This window comes from Pleurodeles waltl, chromosome 12, assembly GCF_031143425.1.
Source record: "Pleurodeles waltl isolate 20211129_DDA chromosome 12, aPleWal1.hap1.20221129, whole genome shotgun sequence".
In the NCBI taxonomy this organism is placed as follows: domain Eukaryota; kingdom Metazoa; phylum Chordata; class Amphibia; order Caudata; family Salamandridae; genus Pleurodeles; species Pleurodeles waltl.
In genome coordinates this window covers 61853077-61880900 of record NC_090451.1, presented here as the reverse complement: position 1 = coordinate 61880900, position 27824 = coordinate 61853077, and the positions used below count along the sequence as shown (strand labels likewise).

At 43.6% G+C, this 27824-nt stretch overlaps 1 protein-coding gene across 2 annotated transcripts in view; it reads right to left on the bottom strand.

The window, feature by feature from the left end:
• Positions 1-27824, bottom strand: part of DPP9 (dipeptidyl peptidase 9) — a 105807-nt gene that overhangs the window by 27788 nt on the left and 50195 nt on the right. The window contains exons 5-13 of one of the 2 annotated variants that reach the window (XM_069216422.1): positions 24121-24294; positions 22448-22616; positions 21143-21256; positions 20770-20898; positions 20218-20279; positions 19338-19438; positions 18253-18430; positions 17505-17670; positions 17252-17331 (exon numbers count right to left, since the gene is read on the bottom strand). In XM_069216422.1, the coding sequence (XP_069072523.1) occupies positions 17252-17331; positions 17505-17670; positions 18253-18430; positions 19338-19438; positions 20218-20279; positions 20770-20898; positions 21143-21256; positions 22448-22616; positions 24121-24294 (1173 nt within the window). Of the gene's footprint in view, positions 1-17178; positions 17332-17504; positions 17671-18252; positions 18431-19337; positions 19439-20217; positions 20280-20769; positions 20899-21142; positions 21257-22447; positions 22617-24120; positions 24295-27824 lie in introns of both variants that reach the window. The other variant, XM_069216423.1, reaches the window with a different exon arrangement.

Genomic DNA, 27824 nt, shown 5'->3' with positions numbered 1-27824 from the left:
TAGCCGCCTTAACGGTGACTGCGGCCACAGAGGAGAATTTCTTGCCAATATTGTCTAATCTCCTTCCTTCTTTATCCGGGGGAGACGCAATAGGTGTGGAGGGGTTTTTGGAACGTCGCTGAGCCGCCTGTGATATCACAGAGTCAGGTTTCGGCTGTGAGACTAGACAGGCCGGAGAATCATCTGGGGCCTTATATTTTTTCTCTAGTCTTGGCATTTGTGAAGGCACTGTTGCTGGGTTTTTCATTGCCTTCAAACCCTCCAGCCATAAGAAATCGACAATGGGTATGGCTCGTACAGATCTTTTTGATGGCTCTTTAAAGTCGTACAAAAAACATTCGGTTTCATGAGAAACAATTGCAAGGCCAAAACGTTTCGCCGCTCGCTCTATCAGATTATGGAAACCTCCTATGTCCTCTGGAGGAGAATCTACTGGACCTGCTGGCGGTGGAGATGGTGTGGGGACGAGGTAATCATCCCATTCACTATTCGCCGAATCTCTTAGCTCACCCTCTTCCCTTTCGTCGTCCGATGAAGGGTAAGTTTCCTGGGTTTGGCTAATTACAGGTATAGTAGCCTGTGGCGTTACGGAAAGGCTAGTAGTATGAGCTTGCCGAGGTGTCTGGTAGCTCTCAGGTCTAGGTGGCATGGACTGAGTTGACGGTGGAAACCTTTTATAGTAGTCCTTCAACATAAATTGAAGATCTGTTACTAATGTGCTAGGCATAGCGAGGGGCGATGGTTGTTGTGTCTGTGGATAAGATGTTGAGGCATAACTAGGCTGATACTGTTGATCCTCTTCTTCATCAAACTCTTGGCATTTTACATTGAGTTGTGACAGGCTACTAGCTGCACCAAACATTCCGTCGTTCTGCGAGTATGTGTCGTCGTCCTCATCCTCTAAAAGATGTTGTGGTGGGTATGGCAACACTTTACTTGGTGAGGTATGCATTGGAAGAATATCAGACGCCTTGTCCCCTATATTAATAATTGAAAGGGGTAAGAATCTGGAGGAGTCGTCCTGATGGTACGAGGAATGGTGAGGCGAAGTATCCAGGTAGGTGGATGGTTTGTATACTGTTAATGCTGTAGATGATATGATCGTCGACGGTTCACTCGTCGGCGGTTCCCTCGTCGACGGCTCTCTTTCGACGGCACTCTCGTCGACGGCACTCTCGTCGACGGCGTCTTTACTAACGGGTCCTTTGTCAGCGAATGCTCCGTCGACGATCTCTTTGTCAACGGGTACTTTATCGACGACGGTCGTGTAGGTGCCGTCGTCGGCAGTGCCTTCTTGAACCTCATTGAGAGGTGCTTCGTAGACGGGAGTGCCCTGGTTGATTGGTGAACCCAGGAGGCCTCACTTGCCGTAATTATCGTCGTCGATGACAACGGCGACGACGTCATAATCATCGGTGAGGCTGGCGTTGTGAACGTTGACGATACCGTAGTCGCTGTTACCGTCGACACAGTCGACGGGGTGGTCGTCGACGGATGTTTTTTCACCGAAAAGAGTTGTTCTTGCTCTTTTTGTGGTGACAGAGACAGGGATGGCTTTTTTGAGGTACTTTTCTGGTGTAAAGGCGTAGTAGGTTCTGAATGAACCTTTTTTGGCCCATGTTTAAATGTCTCTGAATGAAAAACATCCTTTTTCGTCCCAATAGAGACTTGCCTTGTCTTCTTGAGCACCTTCCTTGGTGGTTCATCCAACCCTCTGCTTCTCTCACCTGTTCTTTTCTGTGGGCGAGAAGTTTGTGATGATGCCTCGCTGTCATCTGAGGAAGGATGCTCTAAGGCTTTCTGTTTTTGTAGCCATAAGAGAAGTCTACCCTCCCGGTCTTTGAGGGTTTTTTGACTAAAGGTGCGACAGATTTTGCAGTCTCTCACCTTGTGGTCTGGATGAAGGCAATAAATACACTTCTTGTGGGGGTCATCAACATGCAGTCTCTTCTTCCCACAGGTGTCACAATCTCTGAACAGACCCTTTTTTGCCTTTTCAGCCATAGTGGAGCTGTAGCAAGTTTCCTGAGAGAAAAAACAAATCTTCAGTCAGAAAATAGGAAAAAACTGAGCAGAGCTCAGGGAGACTCCCTTCACACGACGTGCGGTAGAAAATCTGAGGGAATTCAGCCTCTGTTGGGACTGTTTGGGAGGGGCTGAATCCTGATTGGTTGAGACTGAAGTTTGGGTCTTTTCACAAAACAAAGTGGATAGACTGTAAAATACCTTATGAGGCCTACTAGGGCCTACTGGTTTTACTTTTACTGATTTACTGCTTTATATATTTAAGTTTACCGTGGGGCTCCCACCTCGACGACGGGGATGATTCAAGCATGTGAATCTATGAAAAATCCAATACTGGAGAACAGGGAAACTATTACTCAGGACACCTGGGTGTTGGAAACCGTTCAGGGATTCAGAATAGAATTTTTAGAAATTCCCTCACAACATATGCGAAGAAAATGGTACTCAAGAAAGAACAACTGGAGATTGTAGAGAAAGAAGTAGAATCTGTGCTTTTGGAAGGTGCGATTCGAGAAGTAGGATTAGAAGAGAGGGTTTTTACAAGTACTCTTTTTCTGGTAGAAAAGGAGAAGGGATGGAGACCTGTCACAAACCTTCAAGAACTGAACAAGTTTTTAGTTTACAGCCACTTCAAAATGGAAGTTATTCGCCTATTTATAGATCTATTACTAAAAGACGACTGGCTAGTGAAGTTGGACCTGAAAGGAGCTTACTTCATGATCCCTATGGCGTTAGATTCTCAGCCATGCCTTCAGTTCTTTTGGCAGGCATGCTTTTATAAATTTTGCACACTACCATTCGGACTATCATCAGCACTGTGGTGCTTCGCTAAGGTACTGAGACCAGTAGCTTCCTATTTAAGGGAAAGAGGCGTCAGATTGATCATATACCTAGACAACATTCTGATATTATCACAAAGATATACTAACAAACATCACTATCCGGTGTTTGCTCCACACAGCCACCTGTCATCCTGCCTTCAAACACACCATTTACAAACACTCTTCCCCTCTCTTCACCAATTACACACAACCATACAATCCCCACATTTCACTCCACCACACATATTAACTCTTCCAGTCATCACAACTAACACTAACTCCCCTGACACACATCCATCACCTCTTACACACCTCGTACATTCATCTCCAAAACACATCAACACCCCATCTTACACTCAAATTCCACTCACCAGCACTAACTCACATACAAATCCCTCACCAAAAACAACTACACCAATTTCCCCACTCACTATTCCACAAAAACAATACAGACCACAAACATCAGCACATCAAATCAACACAAACTTACATTACACTTATCGTCATACCCACTCCCACCCTCAGGACTACACAAAGAAAACAAATTCCATCCTATCTCCACCCCTACTTTCTCACTCTTCACAAACACCTACCACAAGCACCCCAACCCAGCAAATGTCATTCACTCGCCTCTCCTCCATTGCACAATTTAGAGCCTTACATCATGATCCACATGCTCCTCCACCACCCCTAACCCATACTCCATCCACACTAAACAAACGCGAACAAAATAAAAAACATGCCACTCATAGCAACCTCGCATCCCCTTGTCTATTACATAGTAAGACTACCCTACAAAAAAACAGTACACTCTTCAAGGCTCTCTCAGCCACCAAGTCCACCACCCACACAGACAGACCCAACAAAATGCCTCCTTAACCTGCTGGAAGAGGAACACTATATTGAAAAGCAAGACTATTGTGAGCCTCAAATAGTTATAACAACTAGCAACACTCCTGCTTCAAGCTCATATTATACTACTTACCCTTCTCCTAAACAAAACAACACTACCACTAACACACCTTTTCTAAACTGCCAGCTCATAAATGCTCGATCACTCTAAAAAAACAAGCACCACATCTACGACCTGCTCACAGACACACAACCTGACTTACTACTCATAAGTAAATCATGGTTGGAGATGACATGGCTCCAGTGGTGCACGAAGCTGTTCCTCCAGGCTATCAAACCATCGCACAAAACCGTATAGGCAAGAGAGGAGGTGGACTTACTAATATATTCAAACAGGCATTGAACCTCACTAAAACGGACAACATCTCCATACAAGGTTGTGAAGCCCTCCTTACCAGATGTCACCCTACTCAAACTTCCTCCTGTAACTTTCTCCTCCTTTACAGACCTCCACCTAACAACTCCACATTCCCAGATGCTTTTCTAGACACAGTCTCAAACCTTATAACACTATACTCCAACCTTTGCATTCTTGGGGATCTAAACATTTGGTTTGACAAACCCAATATGCCCCATCCAAAAGCTATCACCACTGGCCTAGTCAGATTGAAGCTACATCAGATTGTACACAATCCCACACACATCGCTGGACACATCCTAAATGTCATTTTTGCTAAGCCTGAACTAGTTACTCTTCATAGCATCACGCAAATCACTTGGTCAGTCCACCATTTGATAATTTTCCGACATACAACTCCACAAATCAACACACCCCACAACTACTTACATACATACACCTATCGACCATGGAGCAAACTCAATTTGGATGACTTAGAAACACAACTAATAGCCAACACAGATCTAGATACAATTAATTTTGTGCCAAAACTTTATGAGTGGCTACAGGAAACTTTTGATATCCTAATACCACTCGGAAAAACTAAACACGACAAAAGAAAACCAACACCTTGGAGAAACACAGAACTGAAAAAGATAAAGCAACAAATCAGAAAGTTGCAGCGGACCTGGCTCAAAACAAACAACAGTCAAGACAAACTGCAGCTACACAAATGTAACGGGATATACAAATCATCAATCAAAAAAGCTAAAAAAAGGTACTACGCAGACAGAATTCAAAATGCTCAATCTACAACCAAGGAATTTTATAAAATTCTCGATAAATTTCAAAAACCTACATGTATGGAAGGAAGTCATCCCACTACTCAAGATTTCACAAACAAATTGGCAATTCACTACACAACCAAGGCAGACAGATTGGACTCCTATTTAAAACAGAAGAAAAACATCAGCACCAACCCCTTTCCTAAAATACTCTCTAAGAATAAACCAACCCAACCTCTACAGTTCTTCAAACAAATATCCCACGGTGAATTTATGGATTTGGTCAAAGCAAGCACACCTTCCAGTTGCCCTTCTGACCCTTGCCCACCACAAATCTTCAAGAACATTCTTCTGTCTACTTCTGCTGCCACACCTGTAAGAAGAATCATCAACTCTTTAACTTCAGGAACTTTTCCTGTAGACGTGAAAAAGGCATACATACGACTATTATTAAAGAAAACAAACCTATCCCCGCAAGACGCCAACAACTACGGACCAATCACAAATGGACCTTTCCTGGGCAAATTGATAGAAGGAGCAGCATTCACCCAGATGTCACAATTCATTGAAGACAATTCTATACTTTCAGACTTCCAAACTGGATTCCGCCCAGGAAGAAGCACTGAATCGGCACTCAAAGCAATCTGGGATGATCTTAAAAACACAGTCGACTGAAATGGAGTTGCTGCACAACTTCTCCTGGTCCTCTCAGCTGCCTTTGATACGGTTGACCATGACACCCTAATTCAAAGACTCCACAAAGCTGGTATACAAGGGATTGCTCTCGACTGGATTACTTCCTATCTTCAAAAAAGATCAAATATCATCCACTCGCCCCCCTTCTCGTCCGAACCCTACCTCACAAAAGCAGGGGTCCTCCAAGGATCAATCATCTCACCTTTGCTTTTCAACATCTACATGATATCTTTACCAGAACTGATCAATGATTTCCATCTCGCATGCTACAACTATGCAGATGACACACAAATACCACTTAAATTAGAATGCCTCAAAAACACTGAAAACTCACAAATCTTCAGTTGCCTCAGAGCCATTCATCAGTGGATGACCTGGAGCCATCTCAAACTAAATACCTCCAAAACAGAAATACTCATATGTGGTGACTGGAATAATTATGACCCTCTGTGCGTCTGACCTGACGATCTCGGACCACCTCCTCAATTATCCAAGGAAGTTAAAAACCTAGGAATCACCATGGATTCCAAGTTAACTATGAATGCCCAAGTGGACAAATTAGCACAAACAAGCTTCATCACCTTGAAGATTTTTACAAAGCATCTTCCCCCACCTCGGATTTCCACACAAGGAGCAAGCTACTATCTTGCTTGTACTATCCAAACTGGATTATGCCAATGGCCTCTACCTTGGATCATCTCTATCTATTATGAAAAAACTACAACGTATCCTGAATTCCGCAGCCAGGCTACTATTACATGTAAAGCCGCAAGCCCACATCTCCCCTGGCTTGAGAGCACTACACTGGTTACCCGTTGCCAGAAGATGCCCTTTCAAGCTGCTTTGTAGCACCCACAAAGCTATGCATGGAACAGGACCGCTTTTTATCAGAAACAAAATAACCAAATACATCCAACAAAGAAACCTCCACTCAAGATTGGCACCCCGCCTTAGAACACCACCATACAAGAAAAAGACTATAGGTGATACATCCTTCTCCGTTCAAGCAGCCAAACTATGGAATTCATTACCCCCAACTATAAGAGCCACAGATAACTTTCTTGTCTTCAGAAAACTCCTCAAGAGTTGGCTCTTTCCTTCATAACCACCATATTCAAACAACTATGAACTGCATATGCCTATGTTGATAAATATTTTTTTTCTGATTATGTGTATCTTTTTTAGTTATGTATATTTCTTTAGAAAATATGTATCGCTACTATGTCATAACAATAAAATACACACACAATCTTTAAACCTGTTTGACTAAGTATATTTTAGCCATGGTTCTAATTATGTATTGTATGTGCATTTATGTGTGTTTGTATGTCTGTGTGTGTGTGTGTGTGTGTGTGTGTGTGTGTGTGTGTGTGTGTGTGTGTGTGTGTATATATATATATATATAAGTATGTATTTTATGTATGTATGTGTATATGTTGTTTCTATGCTTGGCATGTTCGTGGGTCATTGCATGGCTCCTGGATGGGTTGTTATACTAGATATCTATAAATTCCTGCTCTCATCTTATCTCACTTATCTACCCATCATCATATGTCATGTCTCTATCAAACTATCCTCCATTCTCACTCTGACTCATCGCAAATCCTTTCTACTACTTTCATCTCCTCTCCTCCTTTCAACTCTGCCTAAGCTCTTCCCTCGCTTCCACATCGAACTCACCAAACCTCACTCTACTACCGTGACCTCCCACACAACCCTACTAAATTCTCCCGCATTTATCTCACCCTGCTACTATGCTCCCCCTAACCCTTCCACATACTCTTCCCTCTTCCATCCCCCCTTTACTCATCCCAAGCATTTGGGTTGAGTAAATGAAGGATATACTCCCAATTAACACTTCTGGATTTCTTTCCTCCTCCACCCTTCCATTACTCCAGTCAATCTAACTAACACACTCTCATATCCGTGGCTCACTTAACTCATAATAATACTAAAACTGTACTCATTATTTCCCGATACTAATCCATCACTAATTCTTGTTGGGTTCCAGAGTAGCGTGCTACTCACCGAAAAGCGCTTCGACGTCTCGTCAGAGGTAGTAAGCGCTATATAAATACGATTACAATTACAATATCAACAGATATTAAAGGACCTGAAGTTGGCAATTTCTCTTTTGGAGAATTTGCGTTTTGTAAAATCCGAAGAGAAATCAATCCTTACTCCTTCGCATACATTAGAGTTCCTAGGGTTCACTATAGACAATGTGAAAGTTTTACTTCTCCTTCCTCTAAAGAAGGTAAGGAAGATCAGGAAGGAAATAAGGTATGTTCTCAGCAGAGATTCTTTATCTCTGAGGAAATTGGCAAAACCCTTGGGATTATGGTCTTCCTCAATACAAGCAATATTTCCTGGCCCTTTGCACTGTCATGCTTTACAACGGATAAAAGCAAAAGTTCTCCATTCGTGCCTTTGGTATGGGGACCAGGTTTCCTGGATCAAACATCGACAGAAGTGTTGAATTGGTGGCTCAAGAATTTGGATGCTTGGAACGGCCGGGCTATTTTTGGTTGTTCATCTTACTTTGTGCTGGAAACGGACGCATGTCTGACTGGATGTGGTGTGCGCCTGGGTGCTCAAGAGACCGATGGATTATGGTCAAACCTAGAGAGGCTGCGTCATATAAACTATTCAGAATTGACTGCAGGACTATACGCTCTCATGAGTTTCAAAAATCACTTACAGGGCAGAGTAGTACTATTGCACACGGACAATGTCTCTGCAGTATCAATCGATTAGGAGGTACTAGATCTAGCTATATTAGCGAAGAAACTTTGGTTATTTTGTTTAGAGCACAAGATCAGCCTAAGAGCAGAATATATACCTGGGAAGAAGAATGTTTCTGTGGGCTGGAATTCAAGATTTTTTAGAGGACTACAGCGATTGGAAACTGAACAAATCATGTTTCAGTCAAATATCACACCTTTGGGGCCCGTTCGAGATAGATCTCTTTGTGAGCAGACAGACATTTCAACTGAACAATGGTTACAGTTAAATGCCGGACCCAGGTGCGCTAGTAGTAAACGCATTCTTATAATCATGGAAAGGAATGAAGGCTTATGCCTTTCCTTCCATTTACAATGATCCAGATGGTCCTTCAGAAGGTGAGACTAGAGAAATGTTCCCTTATTCTAATAACTTCTTTTTGGACCTAGCAAGCATGGTTCCCAATGATATCGGAACTCGCTTGCGACATTCCATTCTTTCTTCCAGCACCGGAGGGTCTACTAAAAGACGTAGATGGAAGAGAACACCCTTTAGTTCAGAACAGGACTTTGAACCTTTGTGCCTGGAAAGTGTCAGGTGACATAATGAGCGGTCAGGCCTTTCGGGAAGAGCTGTGGAACGCTGAGAAGTCATGGGCACCAGGAACTCGATAGAGATATCAAGGAATCTGGAAAAACTGTTAGTTGGTGCATGGAAATAGACGTGGATCCTGTGGAGGCTCCTATAGCTGATGAAGTTGAATATCTAGTGATTCAGTTTGACAAGGGTGAAGGTTATAGAACAATTTACTGTTATAGGTCTGCCATATCTGCAGGACACAATTTGGTCAATGGTAAGAGTGTAGGAAAAAATGTTTTGGTTTGCCGTATCCTCAAAAGCATTAGGCTAAGAAGACCCTCCCCCCAACCCAGGGCAAGGTATCAGACCCTTTGGGATGTAAATTTAGTACTTTCTGTGTTCTAAAACTGGCCAATTAATAGGTATCTATAGACTAAAAAAAACGTTCTATGAAATTAGCTTGTTTATTATGTTTAATTTCTTGCAGCATGAATTTCCGATCTAAAGGCATTAGAGCTAACAGAATTTACGACCCTTTCGAAATCACATATGATATTACTAGAAGAACAAAAACTATGTCTAACAATTTTTTACCCAAGGTTCACTGCATGCAAAAAGTTACGTGTTGTTGATTGCATGAGAGAATATGATACGCATATGCTTTAGTTTAGACCTGATGGTGTCACTCAGTTGCTGATTTCATTTGTCAGACCATTTCATGGGATTAGTACAGTCACCATTGCAAGATGGGTGAAGTGTATTCTGCAGGAGGCAGGCGCAGATTTACAAATATTCCAAGTGCATTCCTTAAGAGGTGCAATGGCCAGTCAAGCCTTATACAAAGGTGCAAGTCTTGAGGATATTATGGAAGCATCCGATTGGGCTAATGCTACTACTTTTACGAAGTTTCACTGTAAAGCTATTGAGCAGATGTCAAATGCTGTGGAAGAGAACTACCAACATGCATAATGGAAGCCTCCGGCCCTGCTGTGAAATAGCGATTCTCAAAGTTTCAATGTCAAGAGAATATGAATTTCATTAAGGACACGGAGGCTGCCATTCTCCCTCCCTCTCCTCCCCTTAAACATGCACAAGACTTAAATATGTAAAAATAAAAAGGAAAAGTTTTTAAGTTTTTTTCCCATCCTAATGTGCTTTAATATAATCAATAGGATATCTTCTCATTTTGTTCCAATCCAACATTTCTTTGACACAGTTTACCTTTCTTTTTTTTTTTTTTAACAGAAAACCAGTAGTAGAATCAAGTTGGTGAGCAATTCCGTATGAAGTACAAATTCGCCATTTATCTGTAGAAGCTCCAAGTTACTTGTCACAGATTCTAAAGGATGATTGTTCCAGGCATGGATTTTTTATCTGTTGCTATGGTGTTATTCTGGATTGTTTATATTATGATGTAATGTACTTTAAAGTGCTGCAGGAGTGGCATTAAAAGGATTTATGCATAATGTCAGCCTCTGTGTCCTTAATAAAATTCAGATTTTCTTGACATTGAAACTTTGAGAATCGGTATTCTTCTGTGCACTCTACAGTTCCTCAATGCTCTCCACAACTTTATTTCAATGACACCTTCACTTTTCTCGTACCAGCACAACCAATCTTACCTTGGCCGTAGCAACCAAAGATTCTCAAATCCCTCATCAGTTTTAAAATATACTTCTCGCCAAAGTACAACAACAAGTTTGCCACTTGAATGAACCTCTTCCTATCACACACCCAGCCTTTAATCTGTCATTATCTGCACCATCGGCATTCATCTATATGGGCCACATGTCCAAGAATCAAGCAGCCACTGTAATGAAAATGTCACTTACCCAGTGTACATCTGTTCGTGGCATCAGTCGCAGTAGATTCGCAGGTTCTGCAATAGCTCGCCATCTGGTGTTGGGCCGGAGTGTTACAAGTTGTTTTTCTTCAAAGAAGTCTTTCGAGTCACGGGACCGAGTGACTCCTCCTTTTGTCTCCATTGCGCATGGGCGTCGACTCCATCTTCGATTGTTTTTCCCCGCAGAGGGTGAGGTAGGAGTTGAATTGTAGTAATAGTGCCCATGCAATGGAGTGACTAAGTATGCACCTATTTAAGGTTGAGATGATACATATATAAATAATTGAAGGTAACTTCCAAACTGCTACAGGCTCCCGGGGAGGCGGGTGGGCACATGCGAATCTACTGCGACTGATGCCACGAACAGATGTACACTGGGTAAGTGACATTTTCAGTTCGATGGCATCTGTCGCTGTAGATACGCATGTTCTGCAATAGACTAGTAAGCAGTTATTTCCCTAAAAGCGGTGGATCAGCCTGTAGGAGTGGAAGTAGTCTGAAATAATGTCCTTAATACAGCTTGACCTACTGTGGCTTGTTGTGCGGATAACACGTCTACACAGTAGTGCTTGGTGAATGTGTGAGGCGTAGACCATGTGGCTGCCTTACATATTTCTTGCATTGGGATGTTTCCTAGAAAGGCCATGGTAGCACCTTTCTTTCTGGTTGAGTGTGCCCTTGGTGTAATGGGCAGCTGTCGTTTAGCTTTAAGGTAGCAGATTTGGATGCATTTAACTATCCATCTGGCTATACCTTGTTTTGAAATTGGGTTTCCTGCATGAGGTTTTTGAAATGCAATAAAGAGTTGTTTAGTCTTTCTGATGTTCTTTGTTCTGTCAATGTAATACATTAATGCTCTTTTGACATCTAATGTATGTAGTGCCCTTTCAGCTACGGTATCTGGCTGTGGAAAGAACACTGGAAGTTCCACTGTTTGATTTAGATGGAACGGTGAAATAACCTTTGGCAAAAATGTAGGATTGGTCCTTAGGACGACTTTATTTTTGTGTAGTTGTATAAAAGGTTCCTGTATAGTAAACGCCTGAATCTCGCTTACTCTTCTCAGGGAAGTAATGGCGATGAGAAATGCCACCTTCCAGGTTAGGAACTGTATGTCGCAGGAGTGCATGGGTTCAAAAGGTGGACCCATAAGTCTAGTTAGGACAACATTTAGGTTCCATGAAGGAACAGGTAGTGTTCTTGGTGGTATAATTCTCCTAAGGCCCTCCATGAATGCTTTAATGACTGGTATTTTATATAGGGAAGTTGAATAGGTAGTCTGCAGGTATGCAGATATTGCTGCAAGGTGAATCTTAATGGAAGAGAAAGCTAGGTTAGATTTTTGTAAGTGAAGCAAGTAACCCACTACATGTTCTGGAGTTGTGTGTAATGGTTGTATTTGATTAATATGGCAGTAGCAAACAAACCTCTTCCATTTACTTGCATAGCAGTGCCTGGTGGATGGCCTTCTTGCTTGTTTTATGACTTCCATACATTCTTGGGTAAGTTGTAAGTGTCCGAATTCTAGGATTTCAGGAGCCAGATTGCTAGATTCAGCGATGCTGGATCTGGGTGTCTGATCTTTTGGTTGTGCTGTGTCAACAGATCTGGCCTGTTGGGCAATTTGATGCAGGGTACCACTGATAGGTCTAGCAGCGTTGTGTACCAGGGTTGCCTTGCCCAAGTTGGTGCTATCAATATGAGTTTGAGTTTGCTTTGACTGAGTTTGTTTACCAGGTAAGGAAGGAGAGGGAGAGGAGGAAAAGCGTAAGCAAATATCCCTGACCAGTTCATCCATAGGGCATTGCCTTGGGATTGTTTGTGTGGGTATCTGGATGCGAAGTTTTGGCATTTTGCGTTCTCCCTTGTCGCAAACAAGTCTATCTGAGGTGTTCCCCAGAGTTTGAAATAAGTGTTCAGTATTTGGGGGTGAATTTCCCATTCGTGGACCTGTTGGTGATCTCGAGAGAGATTGTCTGCGAGTTGATTTTGTATCCCTGGTATAAACTGTGCAATTAGGCGAATTTGGTTGTGAATTGCCCAATGCCAAATTTTTTGTGCTAGCAGGCTTAACTGCGTGGAGTGCGTCCCTCCCTGCTTGTTTAGATAATACATTGTTGTCATGTTGTCTGTTTTGACGAGAATGTATTTGTGAACTATTATTGGTTGGAAAGCTTTTAGTGCTTGAAAAACTGCTAGAAGTTCTAGGTGATTGATATGCAGTTTTGTTTGATGTACGTTCCATTGTCCTTGTATGCTGTGTTGATTGAGGTGTGCTCCCCACCCTGTCATGGAAGCATCTGTTGTTATTACGTATTGTGGCACTGGGTCTTGGAAAGGCCGCCCCTTGTTTAAATTTATGTTGTTCCACCACAGAAGCGAGAGGTAAGTTTGGCGGTCTATTAACACCAGATCTAGAAGGTGACCCTGTGCTTGAGACCACTGTGATGCTAGGCATTGTTGTAAGGGCCTCATGTGCAGTCTTGCGTTTGGGACAATGGCTATGCATGATGACATCATGCCTAGGAGTTGTAATACCATCTTTGCCTGTATCTTTTGTGTTGGATACATGCGTTGTATGATGGTGTTGAAATTTTGAATTCTTTGTGGACTTGGAGTGGCTACTCCTTTTGATGTGTCTATTATGGCTCCCAGGTATTGTTGTACCTTGCGTGGCAGAATTTTGGATTTTGTGAAATTGACGGTGAACCCTAGTTTGAAGAGGGTTTGTATGATATTATTTGTGTGATTTGAGCACTCTATTAACGAATGGGCCTTGATTAGCCAGTCGTCTAGATATGGGAACACATGTATTTGCTGCCTTCTTATGTGTGCTGCGACCACTGCTAGACATTTGGTAAAGACTCTTGGTGCGGTTGTTAATCCGAAAGGCAGTACCTTGAATTGGTAATGTATTCCTTTGAATACAAACCTTAGGTATTTCCTGTGCGATGGGTGTATTGGTATATGGAAATAAGCATCCTTGAGGTCTAAAGTTGCCATGTAGTCGTGCAGTTTTAGCAATGGCAATACTTCTTGTAGTGTGACCATGTGGAAGTGGTCTGATTTGATGAAAGTGTTCACTACTCTGAGGTCTAGGATTGGTCTCAGCGTTTTGTCCTTCTTTGGTATCAGAAAGTACAGTGAGTAAACTCCTGTGTTTATTTGTGTGTTTGGCACTAATTCGATTGCATTCTTTTGCAATAGTGCCTGCACTTCTATCTCCAGGAGATTGGAATGGTGTGTTGTTAAATTTTGTGCTTTTGGTGGTATGTTTGGAGGGAATTGTAGAAATTCTATGCAATAACCATGTTGGATAATTGCTAGAACCCAAGTGTCTGTAGTGATTTCCTCCCATGCTTTGTAATAATGACCTATTCTTCCCCCCACTGGTGTTGTGTGGAGGGGGTGAGTGACATGTGAGTCATTGTTTAGTAGTAGGGGTTTTGGGGCTTTGAAATCTCCCTCTATTTCTAGGGAATTGCCCTCCTCTATATTGTCCCCGAAAACCTCCTCTATACTGTCCCTGGTAAGTGGACGGTGTTGCTTGTGAGGTGCTGGCTTGTGTGCTTTGACCCCGAAACCCCCCTCGAAAGGGCGTTTTACGGAATGTGCTGTAATTCCCTCTGCTCTGCGGGGAGTAGAGTGCGCCCATGGCTTTGGCAGTGTCTGTATCTTTTTTGAGTTTCTCAATCGCTGTGTCCACTTCTGGACCGAACAGTTCTTTTTCATTAAAAGGCATATTGAGAACTGCTTGTTGAATCTCTGGTTTAAATCCAGACGTTCGGAGCCATGCATGCCTTCTGATAGTTACAGATGTATTAATTGTCCGTGCAGCTGTATCTGCAGCGTCCATGGAGGAACGTATCTGGTTGTTGGAGATGGTCTGTCCCTCCTCAACCACTTGTTTTGCCCTATTTTGGAAGTCTTTGGGCAGATGTTCAATGAGATGTTGCATCTCGTCCCAGTGGGCTCTGTCATAGCGCGCAAGTAGTGCCTGGGAGTTCGCGATGCGCCACTGGTTTGCAGCTTGTGCTGCGACTCTCTTACCAGCTGCATCGAACTTGCGGCTTTCTTTATCTGGGGGTGGTGCATCTCCAGATGTGTGAGAGTTGGCCCTTTTCCTAGCTGCTCCTACAACAACAGAGTCTGGTGGCAGCTGTGTTGTGATGAAAACCGGGTCCGTAGGAGGCGGCTTATACTTTTTTTCCACCCTTGGTGTGATTGCCCTACTTTTGACCGGGTCCTTAAATATGTCTTTTGCGTGCCGGAGCATACCAGGGAGCATAGGCAGGCTTTGGTAGGAGCTGTGGGTGGAGGAGAGTGTGTTGAACAAGAAATCATCCTCGACCTGTTCTGAGTGGAGGCTTACGTTGTGAAATTGTGCTGCTCTAGCCACCACCTGAGAGTACGCGGTGCTGTCTTCTGGTGGAGATGGTTTTGTAGGGTATGCCTCTGGGCTGTTATCTGACACTGGGGCGTCGTATAGGTCCCATGCGTCCTGATCTTGGTCACCCTGGCTCATGGTGGTGTGAGCTGGGGAGTGTGATGGCGTTTGTGCTGGTGAGACGTTAATCACGGGCGGAGGAGAGGGTGGTGGTGTAACTCTTTTCACCACTTTTGGTTGTGGTGCTTGTTCCGTCTGGAACTCCAACCTTCTCTTTCTCCTAATGGGGGGAAGGGTGCTTATTTTTCCTGTTCCCTGCTGAATGAAGATACGCTTTTGCGTATGGTCCACATCAGTTGCTTGTAGCTCTTCCTCAAACCTATGCTTTTGCATTTGGGAGGTTAGCGAGTGCTCTTCTGTATAAGAGCCTGAAGCTGGGTCGCTTGCAGTTTGTTTCGGCATCGAAACTTTGCGTGTTTTTTCGGCTCCGAGGTGACTTTTTTCCTTTTCGGGGCCGAAACCTCTCGGCGTCGATCTGTTTCGGTGCCGCTGTCTCGGCGTCGAGACGTGTCCACACCGGCATCTCGGTGTCGAGGCTTGTCTCCAGCACTTTCTCGGTCCCGAGAAGGCTGCGTGCCGGTGTCTCGACCGGAGTCGGACGATCTCGGCACTGTTTGGGCCTTTTTCGGTGCCGACGGTCGGTCACCGAATTTATGGGTCGAGCCATGGCCTGGTGGCAGTGGCGTCCCCTGGGCCTTGTAAATGTTTCTTTGTGTGGTTTTCGACGTCTTACTCACGGTTTGTGTATCGTCGAATCCTTCGGAGTCTGAGTCTTGGATCGAGAAGGTACCTTCCTCTTCTTGTTCCTCGAACTCCCGTTGGGCTGTCGGTGCGGACGCCATTTGAAGTCTTCTGGCTCGACGGTCTCGGAGTGTTTTTCGGGACCGGAACGCACGACAGGCCTCGCAGGTGTCTTCGCTGTGCTCAGGTGACAGGCACAGGTTGCAGACCAAGTGTTGGTCTGTGTAGGGGTATTTATTGTGGCATTTGGGGCAGAAACGGAACGGGGTCCGTTCCATCGGCGTTCTTCAGCACGCGGTCGGGCCGACCAGGCCCCCGACGGAGGATCGAAAAACTACCCCGAAGGGCACCGGAGCTCTTCGATGCGGTGTGGAATCTAAGTACGCCGATCCCGAACGCAACAATACCGACGAAAATCTTCCGAAATTAACTATTTTTTCCGTTCCGAAACTCGGAGCGACAGGAACACGTCCGAACCCGATGGCGGAAAAAAAACAATCGAAGATGGAGTCGACGCCCATGCGCAATGGAGACAAAAGGAGGAGTCACTCGGTCCCATGACTCGAAAGACTTCTTCGAAGAAAAACAACTTGTAACACTCCGGCCCAACACCAGATGGCGAGCTATTGCAGAACATGCGTATCTACAGCGACAGATGCCATCGAACTGAGCTTTTCTTACACTGCACATGCTAACAACTGAATCATATTTAAATGCTTTTGTACTCTGCCAATTGCTCACCTTCTGTCACTATGCCAATCAGGTTGCCTTCTATATTTTGCCTATTATGAATGGCATCCAGATGCAGCTCTAGGTAAGGGGCCATTCGCTAAAGATACCTTGCTTCACGCAAGCTGCTCTGAGGCCATTTCTACAAGCATCCATACAGTTGGTTTGAAGTCTACCTCAGGACAAGAGCCCATGAAGCACTCTAATAAAAATGATAATATGAGGATAATACCAGACGTGAATGATGGACTATGCTAATAGGTATACCAGCATCCACTTGCTCTGCCTTCATCGTCTTGTATCTCCTATCCCTGTAATCCTCATTTTATTTTTTGCTTACTCTTTGTCTTTCGCATAGTCATCATAAATCTGTCCTCTAGTTCCTTGCACAATAATCCCTCTACCTTAGATTTGTGCCTCTACCTGGATATTGCAAGGACTGACTACTTCCCAAAAGCATAAAGAATGCCAGTCTGAAGTGAAAGCATTAAAAACCAAAATAGAAGGAAACTAAACAAAAAATGGATGATCACTTGCACCTGTCGCAACGGCCAAGTGGAGTCTCTGCAACTTGGGCCCCATGGAAGTGAAAGGAAGAGCTGAGGTGGGTACCTTGGATCCATGCCGAGACAAGACTTCCCACTCGCCGCTTGTCAGTGCCTGCTCCTCAGTGATGGGGCATTTAAAGTCATCTGAAAGGGACAGATTAAAGAAAGCAACTTTGGTACCTGGGCGGCTGAAAGATCAGTGGAACAGTTTGTCATCACCGCAGTGAATGGAATGATAAACAACTGCAGGGGAGGGTGTTTGTCATGTGGGGATAGGTGGTGTGGAGATCACAACTCCTGGGGAGAAGAGTGCTTACCTTCGCTAATGACAAATGGTCTTGTCCAGTCATAGCCTCCCCTTTGTAAGAACGATGTGATGAGGTAGAGGTGACAAAAGCCAGTTTTGCATTCAATGGCTCGGATGAACCGAATTTCATCATCTTCCCCCTCTTCTTGTAGGAAAGGGTAGAAGAGATCATGAACCTGTGAAGGAAAACATGCTGAGTATAACCACTGACAGAAAGCCTATACATCATAAAGTGGCATGAAAGAACAGAGAACCACCAACATCAAACTCAACAGTGTAAATGTGGGCAGAGGAGAAGGCATAGGACGATATAAGATGCACTACAGCAAGCTCAATACGTAGACATTAACATGAGAGAACTCACCAGCGAGACAACTGAGGGCAAGGCTCACGAGTGAAAGACCGTAGAACGATGGAATGAAATATCAGGTGGAAAGTTAGTCAAATCTTATATTATGAAGGTGAGTGCTAAATGCACAGAAACAAAGTGTGGGTCAAAGGCCCCCTGGAAAGGTGGCACACAGGTCGGAGTGGGAAACATTCTCAAGTGCATTTCATATACATCATTAGAAAATGTAAGCCTTTAACCTACAAACGGATAATATGTAAACTTTTGGGCAGGAACTGCCAGGTTGTCAATGTAAAGAATTCAAGCTCAATGCTTTGTTTCTAGAAAAATAATTTTAAAAGCTAAGTTGTGAATTTTACGGTCCCTCCTATAATCATTCACTCTTCAACTCCTTCCAAGTCGCTCTTACGTTAATCCACAGATTCGAGATCTCTTCATAGATGATAAACGGCTGGACATTTTCCGGTACAGCTTTAGCGAATTCCAGGCGCTGATCCTCACTCTCTGGAACTGGGATGAAAAGTGCTGGTGGGAGGAGCACCAGCTGCATCCGTTGCTGAGAGCGGTCCAACAGCATCGCCCAGGCACTAGGAAAGAGAAAGGTGAGACTCAGTCTCACACAGTCTTCATATCGGGCAGAAAAGAGCACTACGAAGAGACCGCAGGGAGAGGGAAAGAGGTTAAATGACCCTGTTTAATAGCATGGTCCAGGCAAAAGAGATGAGGCATAGAAAGGAACGAGGTGAGACATTGAGACAGTGAAAGGCTTATGGGGTGGGAGATGAGGTGAAACACAGGCTGCTGGCAGAAATGGATGAGAATGGGAGAAGTGAGACTTTGGCATTACCAAAGCACTGCAACAGAGGAGGAGAGAGAAAGAGGGGAACTTCAGAAAAAAAAAGTTCAATGAGATACGTAAAAAATGGGAGAAGGATACAGTGAGATCAGAGAGGAATTCTAGGGTAGGAGTAGGATCCAAGCCCTTAATAAAGGAGCGTGAAAGAGAATCAGAGACGGGGTAAAGACTTACTAAAGCACTCAGGCTAACAGCTGGCTTTTAGGAAGGAGAAGAGGGGCTAAAATAGGAGAGGTGGCATATGCACACAAACACACACAGGATCCGAACAATAGGGAAAATGAGACTCCAGGAGGATGCAAAAAGAACAATGGAAACAGGAGCAATAGAGAACAATAGTGAAAATGAGACTCCAGCAGGATGCAAAAAGGACAATGGAGACAGGAACAGGGCTCAGACACTTAGACAGAGGGGTATGATACAAAACAGCAGCAGAGATCAAGGAGCATGAAAGCCAGAAAGATCAAGACATAAAAAGAGCAAGAGAAGGGCTCAGGTTTATCAAGATTCAAGGAAGGGAGAGGTATGAATGAGAGACCTCTGAGAGCCTACTAGATCCCAAGACCCCAAAAGGTGTCAATATGAAGCCATGCATTACAAATATCATGTTGAGACATTGCCAGTAATGAGCAACATACTATTTGCCATCCCGGGTCCAACCAGCACGTGCAATGTATTCCGCTGTGGGGAAAAGGGTTGTGAAGGGTAGTACCAGTTCTTTTTCTTCAGTGCTGACTATCTGAAAGAGGATCGGCAGAAAAGCATGAATTTGAAAATCAGTTTCAGCTGCAAAAGAAGCCACCAACCTACTTCCCCTGAGATAGAAGTTACCTGGCCCCAGGGCAGACAAAGTCACGCCTACTATCTGTCCAACTACAGAAGAAGCTTCAGTCACCCTTGTCTAAAAAGCAGCATAATTTAATGCAAGCAACACCTCCATCGAAAGCAAAGAAAACCCCCAAACACCTGCAAGGCCGAAAAGCAGAGGAAAGACTACTTTCATCACCTTTCTTTCAACTCCCCTCTACTCAATAGCTGACAAATCTTCTGTAGGTCAGCTCTGCTTTTGAACATACTACAGAGAAAACTCAGTCAAAGCACAACTGCTAAGACATCACCCCCAAAAACCCGAACTTACCTAGAAAGTTTCAAAAGACTACAACCTCAAAATAAAGGAAAACTCCCACCCAACCCCGCCACCCCAATTAAAAAAAACTAAAAAAAATTATTGCCAATTTAAACTTCAGAGGAAGCTATCAATAACACGCCTGGCAGTCCAACTGCACAGCACTGCATTAAAATTCTTTAATCATGCAGCACTGCACTAAAATTCTTTAATCATGCAGCACTGCACAATAAATGTCCAAATTCCATACACGCACAGACTGGCACACAGAAAATGTTTCAATGCAGGAAAGCTGTCCTTTATCTCCTCCTGCTCTGCACAAACCACAAACAGCAGCACCAGGCCATGGATTCCTTCAATTAACTTCCAATGAGCGTCCGAAGTTCATATACCTTTCCTCTGCTGTCTTTCTTGATTTCTGCCATTTTTAAGGTGATTTTGGGATTCTTGCTGCCTGCAGAAAAAAGTTAATATTTAATGCAGCAAGAAGAAAGGAGAAGAATGTCACCATCAAGTATGTGGTATAAATCTGTTGGTTAATCTATTTTACCACTGCCTTTCCTTTCTCTGAACTGTATACTAGGGACTTCAAGGCATGTAACCCCAAAATAAAAATAATTTCTAATTAAGATCATTTTATTATACACTTATAACGCTTTCATTAAGACTAAGTGCAGCCAAAACCTAGGCAGGAAACCAGTCACTTGATTTCCAAGCTTGCCTGTTACAGCTTTCAAAAGTATAAATGTTTCCAAAATATTGGAAAGACAGCAAATATTGGTTAATCTTAACTTAATATAATCTGGTCCTGTTCAGCACATCTGAATAAACAGAAGCTGCCTTTAAGGCACGAACATTATAAAAACCTCATCAGATTCACCAAGGTACTTCAGTTCAAACGAGGGAGTTCACAATTTACCTTCATTCCCTGAAACATCACTCACCTGTCCGAGGATAACGATACGAGTCAGATTTCCTCTCCTCTAGCGCTGGAGAAGGGACATGAATGACCTCCACCTCAGACTCATCCACCTCTTCATACAGGATCCTCAGGGTTTTCAAGTCCCCGGTACCTGCAACCAAACAACACAATCAGCTTAACTGCAATCCCATGGGTGTGTCTCTTCCAGGCTCTTTGTCAAACAACCACCCTATGTGTGCGAGGTGGAACAGCTGGTACACACGCTCCAACAGTGCTGCGCACGTTTAATTCTACCATTTCTGTATATCTCAGGTTCCTATGGGTACCCCACCCCTTTAACATCACATCAAAGCTTTATAGTAAAAAAGGTTTTCACCAAAGCTTTGGTAGCTGACCTTCTGCAGATGCTGCAGGGCACCACCAATATCCTGTGAAACGATCAAACTCCTCTTGGATGACAAAGGTTGCCACCCCTGCAGATCTCGGATCCTCCGTCACACTAGGTAACCCTGTAGAAAGACAAATAGGAAGATTGCGGTCATCGACAAAGGCGGGAGGGGATACTTGAAGGTTGGATGGATGGAATGGGCAGACAGATTGAAAGGAGCTGAAGAAAGTAAAGCATATCCCAGATGCACATTTTTTTCAGAAAAAAGAAGCAGAGATTGATTGCAATGGGCCTGCCTGAAGGTGCACTCCAAAACTGATACCTGGTATATCAATCACACAGTCAAATTCATGACATTAAACAAAAAGCAAAAGTAGGAAGCACTAAAGATTTAAATACTAATCTTTGGTTTCTTATACAGTCAAAAAAATACTGTCAGAGTAAAATGATTTTAATTCTTCGTCATGAAAATATTTTTGAGAAGGCTTCCATCATAGTTCTTTGCCATTGTTAGGAAATGCCTCTTTCTGCATGACTACCCCCATGTTTATTTGACTGATGCTGCTGGTTTTCCAACATAGAGTACACTGAGGTTTGCTAACCAAACCACTGTGCCTGAACCCAAAACATGTATGTTACACTGGCTATGCCCAATTGGCATAGACTACCTTCACTGAAAGTCCTAGTATATGGTTCTAAGGGGATGTAAATCAGAGTCACCCTAGGGATTTCAGCACTGGTTGTGCCACCCTGGGTGCGACATGAGGAAACAATTCTCCCAATCCGCCACTGCAGACCAAGAGCGCAGCTTTAAACTGCTGGCCTGGCTTTGCCACTTAAAGCACTGACAAAGACAAAGCTCCCTCTACAATATGTGTACGCCTCCCCTCAGGCAGGCCTATTGCGCCCTAATGCAGAATGCAACATATTACACAAGCAGAACATCTATGTTTCATGTTCCAGCAGTACAAACACGAAAGTGGCATTTTTACTGTGGAAGGACTTGGTCGTCTCATTCTTGAGTACCAATGTTGCAAAACCCATCATTGGCGAAATTTTCTGATGATAAATAAATGAAATTATTCTAGCAATATTTGGATTGTATTATTAAAAAAATACTACCTCTGCAATCTACAGTGCTGTCCAGTTTTGCTAGATGCAATTTACCTACTGGCACTTTTTTCATATGGCAAAAGCAAAGGTTTATTGGGACTTAATGTCAGCGACTCAGCATTGCACAAAACATGTAGTCAAAGACGCATATTATGGTGTTAGCTTGCTGAACCTCTATGTACTGGGCAGCTCCTCTCACCTTTGTGACAATGAGTCAGGCGCCGCTCTTCTCCCGTCTCGATGTTTCCCACCCAGAGGTCATTGTTATTGATAAAGGAGATGAAGGCTGGGTCTGCTGGAGAAATCTTGGGGTCCATCCTGGGTCCTGAACATTCAGTTCTTATTTCTAGAGGCTTCATGGGAGATATCTAAAGACAGGAATGTATCTGTTAGCACAAAACGTGTCCCTGAGCCCAGGTGATAAAGTAAAATGTTGTGCTTCAAGTCAGCGCCTTTGAGGGACACCTCTAAGCAGTTAGCTGGGAACAAGGAACACTACTTTCAGCTCTCCAAATTTGGATACTCAAGAATACAGTAAAGAGATGCACTTGTGCAAAGCCAAAGCAGCAGAACGATCCTAAATTGCAAATAAGGGGCTAACCATCAGCCAGAACAAACCTGCACACACCAGAACTGGATCTGTTCGAGCTAGGAAATTCGGAGTGGAATGTTTAGTTTCAGGACTTTTCAGTCTAAAAGTAAGCTAGGTGGTGTTTGATCAAGCAGCTTGTGCATCAGTACAAACCTGAGTTGGTCTTGATGTCTGCTTGGGCTTAGTCAGGTATGGACTGCAGAAATGTGCATAGCATTTTGAATTAACCATTAAAGAGCAGTTGCCAAAGATGCTGCAGGTTGTTCAATTAGGTTACATTTTACACTGCAGCTACTAGAGAGCAGATATTTATTAAAAGGAGCCTGGAAGGCGTTGTTTAACCTCCAGGTGTTGTGATAAGTAGTGCGAGCGCTGTACCTGTAAACTTTACTGAAAGTCATATAGGCTGTGAATTGAGGCATCAGTGAGTGCTGTGAGCTATGCGTGCAAGACTTAGATGCTGTGAATGTCTGGCGCACATCCATTCAATTTCTGTCATTTTACCAGGCAGGTAATTTACTCCCAAAGTCTTATACTCAGAAGTATTTTCACTTCTATAACAGAAAAATTACTCTGAAAATTCTAGCCAGGGTACTTTCACAACTTCCTTTTCCAGTTAATACATTCCTTCAGGACCTTCATACTTTCCGGACAGAAGCAGCGAGATAGCGCTAAGATGACAAATCAGAGAATTTCAACTATGTTTCACAACACTTTGAGAATTTTTTATGTTCTCCAAAACAGGACTGACATCAGAATGGTAAATAAGCAACAATTTCCTAATTTGGGGAAACTTGCCACCTAGAGTTTCTAAGACTTAAGTAAGAACAGTGCATGAATTGTCCAAGCATTCGGCTTGCCTGAAGGGAAGAAACCAGGGGCACGTTAATAACAGACTCTGATCATGTCACTACCTTATGAAGCGACCTGCACACACATCTGCAAAAATACCCCACCCCCTCCTCAATTAATTAATAAAGGAAGACATTTAGAGCTTAACTTGAGGGAGAACACGACGCCCTAGGTGCAGATCGGAAGATTGCATTATATTGCATATTTGTCGAACCTTACAGCAGCACATCACACGTTGAAAGGCCCTTAATCATTCAATAAATTACACAAACTTCAAGAGAAGAGGTTGCAGGCTTTCTTTTCCCAGTCTCATGTGCTGTGTGCTACTGCCCCCTGCTGCACAGATGAACACTTGACATGCAGAGATGCTCTTGTTCAAGCCCTGCAGCCCCCACCACTCTGCCCCTAAAGGCTTCCATTTCACTTACAATGAAGCCATTTTGGCCGCCATCCCGGATGTAGAAGAGGCTGTTGCTGGCCTGGAAGAGGAAGAGGCCGCTGTCCCGGTGGAAGTCGTACGAGGTAATCCCGAAGACGCCGAGCCTCTTGCGCTCTCGGAGCAGCTCTTCCTCCCGGGAATACATGCCCTGGTGGGGGGTGGCCTGTGGGAAGAAGAGACCCGATGAGCAGGAATGGATTACTCCACACTTTCACCTTCGACACCCTGGACCTCCCCTCCAGCATGAAAACTGCAAGTGTATGGACAAGATTCAGGGAGCACAAGACACAAAGTAAGAAGGTCTGGATAGTAAATGTAACTGAGGCACCTCAGAAGGTAGCACTTCATCCCTGCCATTAAAGTTCGTACTTCTAATCTCACCATGATATTCTAATCTTCTAATCTCACTATATTCCAATCTTCTAATCTCACCATGGTCATGTCACCCAAATTACATTCATTTTCACTCCCCTAAACAAGGGAAACGCTTCTCATAGCCATCGAATGGGTCCCCTGCCCTATGGACCTTCCCCACCATCAATCATTCAACCCCTTTAGAACCTCAATGGGATGCCATGCCATGCCACAAAAACAAATATTGGCACAGCCAACAGGCCACAGCTCTAAAAAGACGAACTCCTGGAATTGTCAATGCTCTTTTGCCAGGTGCCCATGTGGAGCATCCATTGAGATGCAATGCACACACATTGCTGGCAGTCATGCAATGGGTTCTGTATTAAGAAAACGAATGCCAACACGACAGTCGATACGCATACATGACACAGGCAGCCTTTTCTAATTTTCTGTTCCAACAAGGTATTATTAGAACAGTAAAATAAAGAAAAAAAATAACAGACCGGGAGATACAATATAACAAATTCTGTAACGATTATGTCAGGCCACCTTGATCCTTGACACATATTACAGTTCATGGTTTCACTACATGATGGAAAAAAAAAAACACAGCAGCTAATTTCTTCTAAAACAAAGATAACCCCCTCCTTCCTCACCCAAGCAAAGAGCCGACCATCAAACAACCAAAGTTTAGAAGCTCCTCCCTTGCGCTATTGTCCACAGAATAAAGGTAGGTAGCAGGGGAAGGAGGTTTGAGCAGTCATGGAACACCTAAATTAGTGACTGGTCAGCTTTTCCCTGACTGTGGAACACATGTCCTTGTCAACTGGAGACCAGTCTAGTACTCACTAGGCTCTAGGTTGGGGACAGTGGTTTTCTAGATCCCACCAGTTCAGCCTTAGATGTTAATTTAGGTGTTGGCCTGGGGTAGCGGAGACTGTATATAGAAACCCAAAATTTGAGATCTAGAGTTTCCGATGACAGAAGCACCAAAAATGGGCAGTGGAGTGTCCAGCAGACAGAGGGCTGCTAGCATGGTCGAGGGGGCTCGTGACTTTGTCACCAATACCGCTGGAACTGTCAAAGCTAGGAAGACAATTCCAACAATTCTAGAACCAGGACAAACTTCTCCAGCTGATGTAATAGAACCCCAAAGCTAGGGTTCGATGTATTAATTTCCTTAGAGCTTAGAGGAAAAGAGAGGAGTTAATTACAGACACCACAATGGTAGGAGGAAGGCCGGGGATGAAGCAGGTTTATGCTTTTTGAAGACTAAGGTGCTAGAGCACCTCTACTTCAGATATCATTGTGCTGCTCTTGGATACCAGGATCAGATGCCTCAGAAGCATGTCCTTTCTGTCATCGTGATCATAACAGTCATCAGTGAACCAGATCACTTCCTCCAATCAGGTGCATTTTAGCTCCTCTTGCAGGCAGGTAAATTCTTCTTTCTCGCCAGAGTTCTAGCAGCAAAACTCCATAGGTTCCTCTGACATACATCCAGTACTTTAAGAGAATAGCATCCTCACAGAAGTTCTACTCCTGGTTATTCTTTGATCTTCTTGGCCTCCTTAGTCAATAGTCAAATGTGGAATACGATACTAGCTCTGCTGGCCAGGAGCTATCTTCTTTTGGTGGCTGGATCTGGCCAAAGGGTTTATAACTTAAAAAGTCTTGGGTCTGTTCCAGTCATACCTCATACAACCCACAAGGCTTATCTACTTTACACTTTCTGTGGGCCCACATAAATATTGGGATCAAATGGTGGAAAATGCACAGGAAATCAAAAATCAGTGCTAGCAAAAATGTTTTAAAAGGTTGCACACTGCAGGAGTCCACCACTAGATGGGGCCATGACAGCACAGTTGGGTGATGGCACAGTGACAGCTAGGAACCACAGAGCAGATTCGATATGGACGTGGAGAAAGAGAACTGATGTGGTGGATTCTATTGGGTAGAAATACGAAATCTATGTTGTGGCAGTGGGTGACAAGTGGTTGAAGTCTGAAGAAAGTTAATAATGTTACTACAGTGAAGAAAGAATGAATGGACAGAGGAGGTTGAACATTTTCTCATGATGCCTTGAATCCTTCAATAATGCGAGAAAAGGAGACTCAGTTCGTTGCTGGAGAAGCACAGATTGTGAGTCAAAAGAGGAGGGTGAAATACAGAAATACAATGCCATGCCATCTGTTCTAAAACTCTGGAGAAAATAGGAAAGATGGTGGTTGGAAGAAAGCACAAGTGATGGCAGAGTACCAAGAAGTTTTTTTTTTTGATAACCTGGAGAAGGATGGCACAATTGCAACCCTAATTAATATCTGCATGAGCCAAACAGAAGATGAAGATGTCACGAAACATAAGTTCAAACAAGTGAGAATGATTTAACCCCAAAACACGGGGATATGGGCTGTGATTGAGTTCACAGGTATTCATCAACAGAGTCCAAGTATGAACCTACTTAGAGACTGTAAGGGCTGGTGGGCTGAAACAGTGTGAAAGCAAAGGTGCAGTGAAAGGACAAAATGCCACTTGAAAATATTCATTTTGTCCGAATTTCTTTAAAAGGTCACCCTTCCTTGCTGTGCCAGCATGACATGCAGACCCTCAGTAATGCCATTCTGACAATGTCAGCTAGATAAAGAAGTTCCCCTCACATTCTGCGCTTGTCTAAATGTGCCACAACAGTAGTGCATATTTTCTCATCCAACATGCTGTCTAGCATGTGACATTTTTGAGACTATTATCTTTACTATCTGTGCACTTGGGTGTTTACATCTTGGGACAACGACCAGCCTGCAACCTATGAACATATGCATTTATTCAGGCTAATAGAACTACATCTACTTTTTCAGGACATGTAATGACTTTATGGAGAGAGCCAATTGTTGGATTTGGTGTCAATAACAGATACTTTTTACCTTTTTCTACTTTTTAAGTTGGATGCATTGCCCAGGAAGTGAAGTGTATGCTTTTAGAAAACATCCTGAAAAGGAGCGGATGAGAGCTGAGATCATAAGGGTCATAAAGCAGGAAATGGACTCTTTAATGGCGGCAAGTAGGATAAACAATGCAACAAGGCTTTAAGGAGAGGAAGAGCAACAATGCCTAAAGGAGAAAGATATGGAAGGCTGTGTTACTACTACACAGGTCAGAAATAAGGCCACATCTGCAGTATTGTGTCCAGTTATGGGGGCCACGTGTCAGGAAGGATAACAACTGATAAGAGACTGACTGGAAATAAGGGCCTAAAACAGTCTTAATCATAATTACTTGGAGAAGGTAAACAATTGCACAGCAGAGAAGCAAACTGATAAGGAACAGAAGGAAGTGACATCA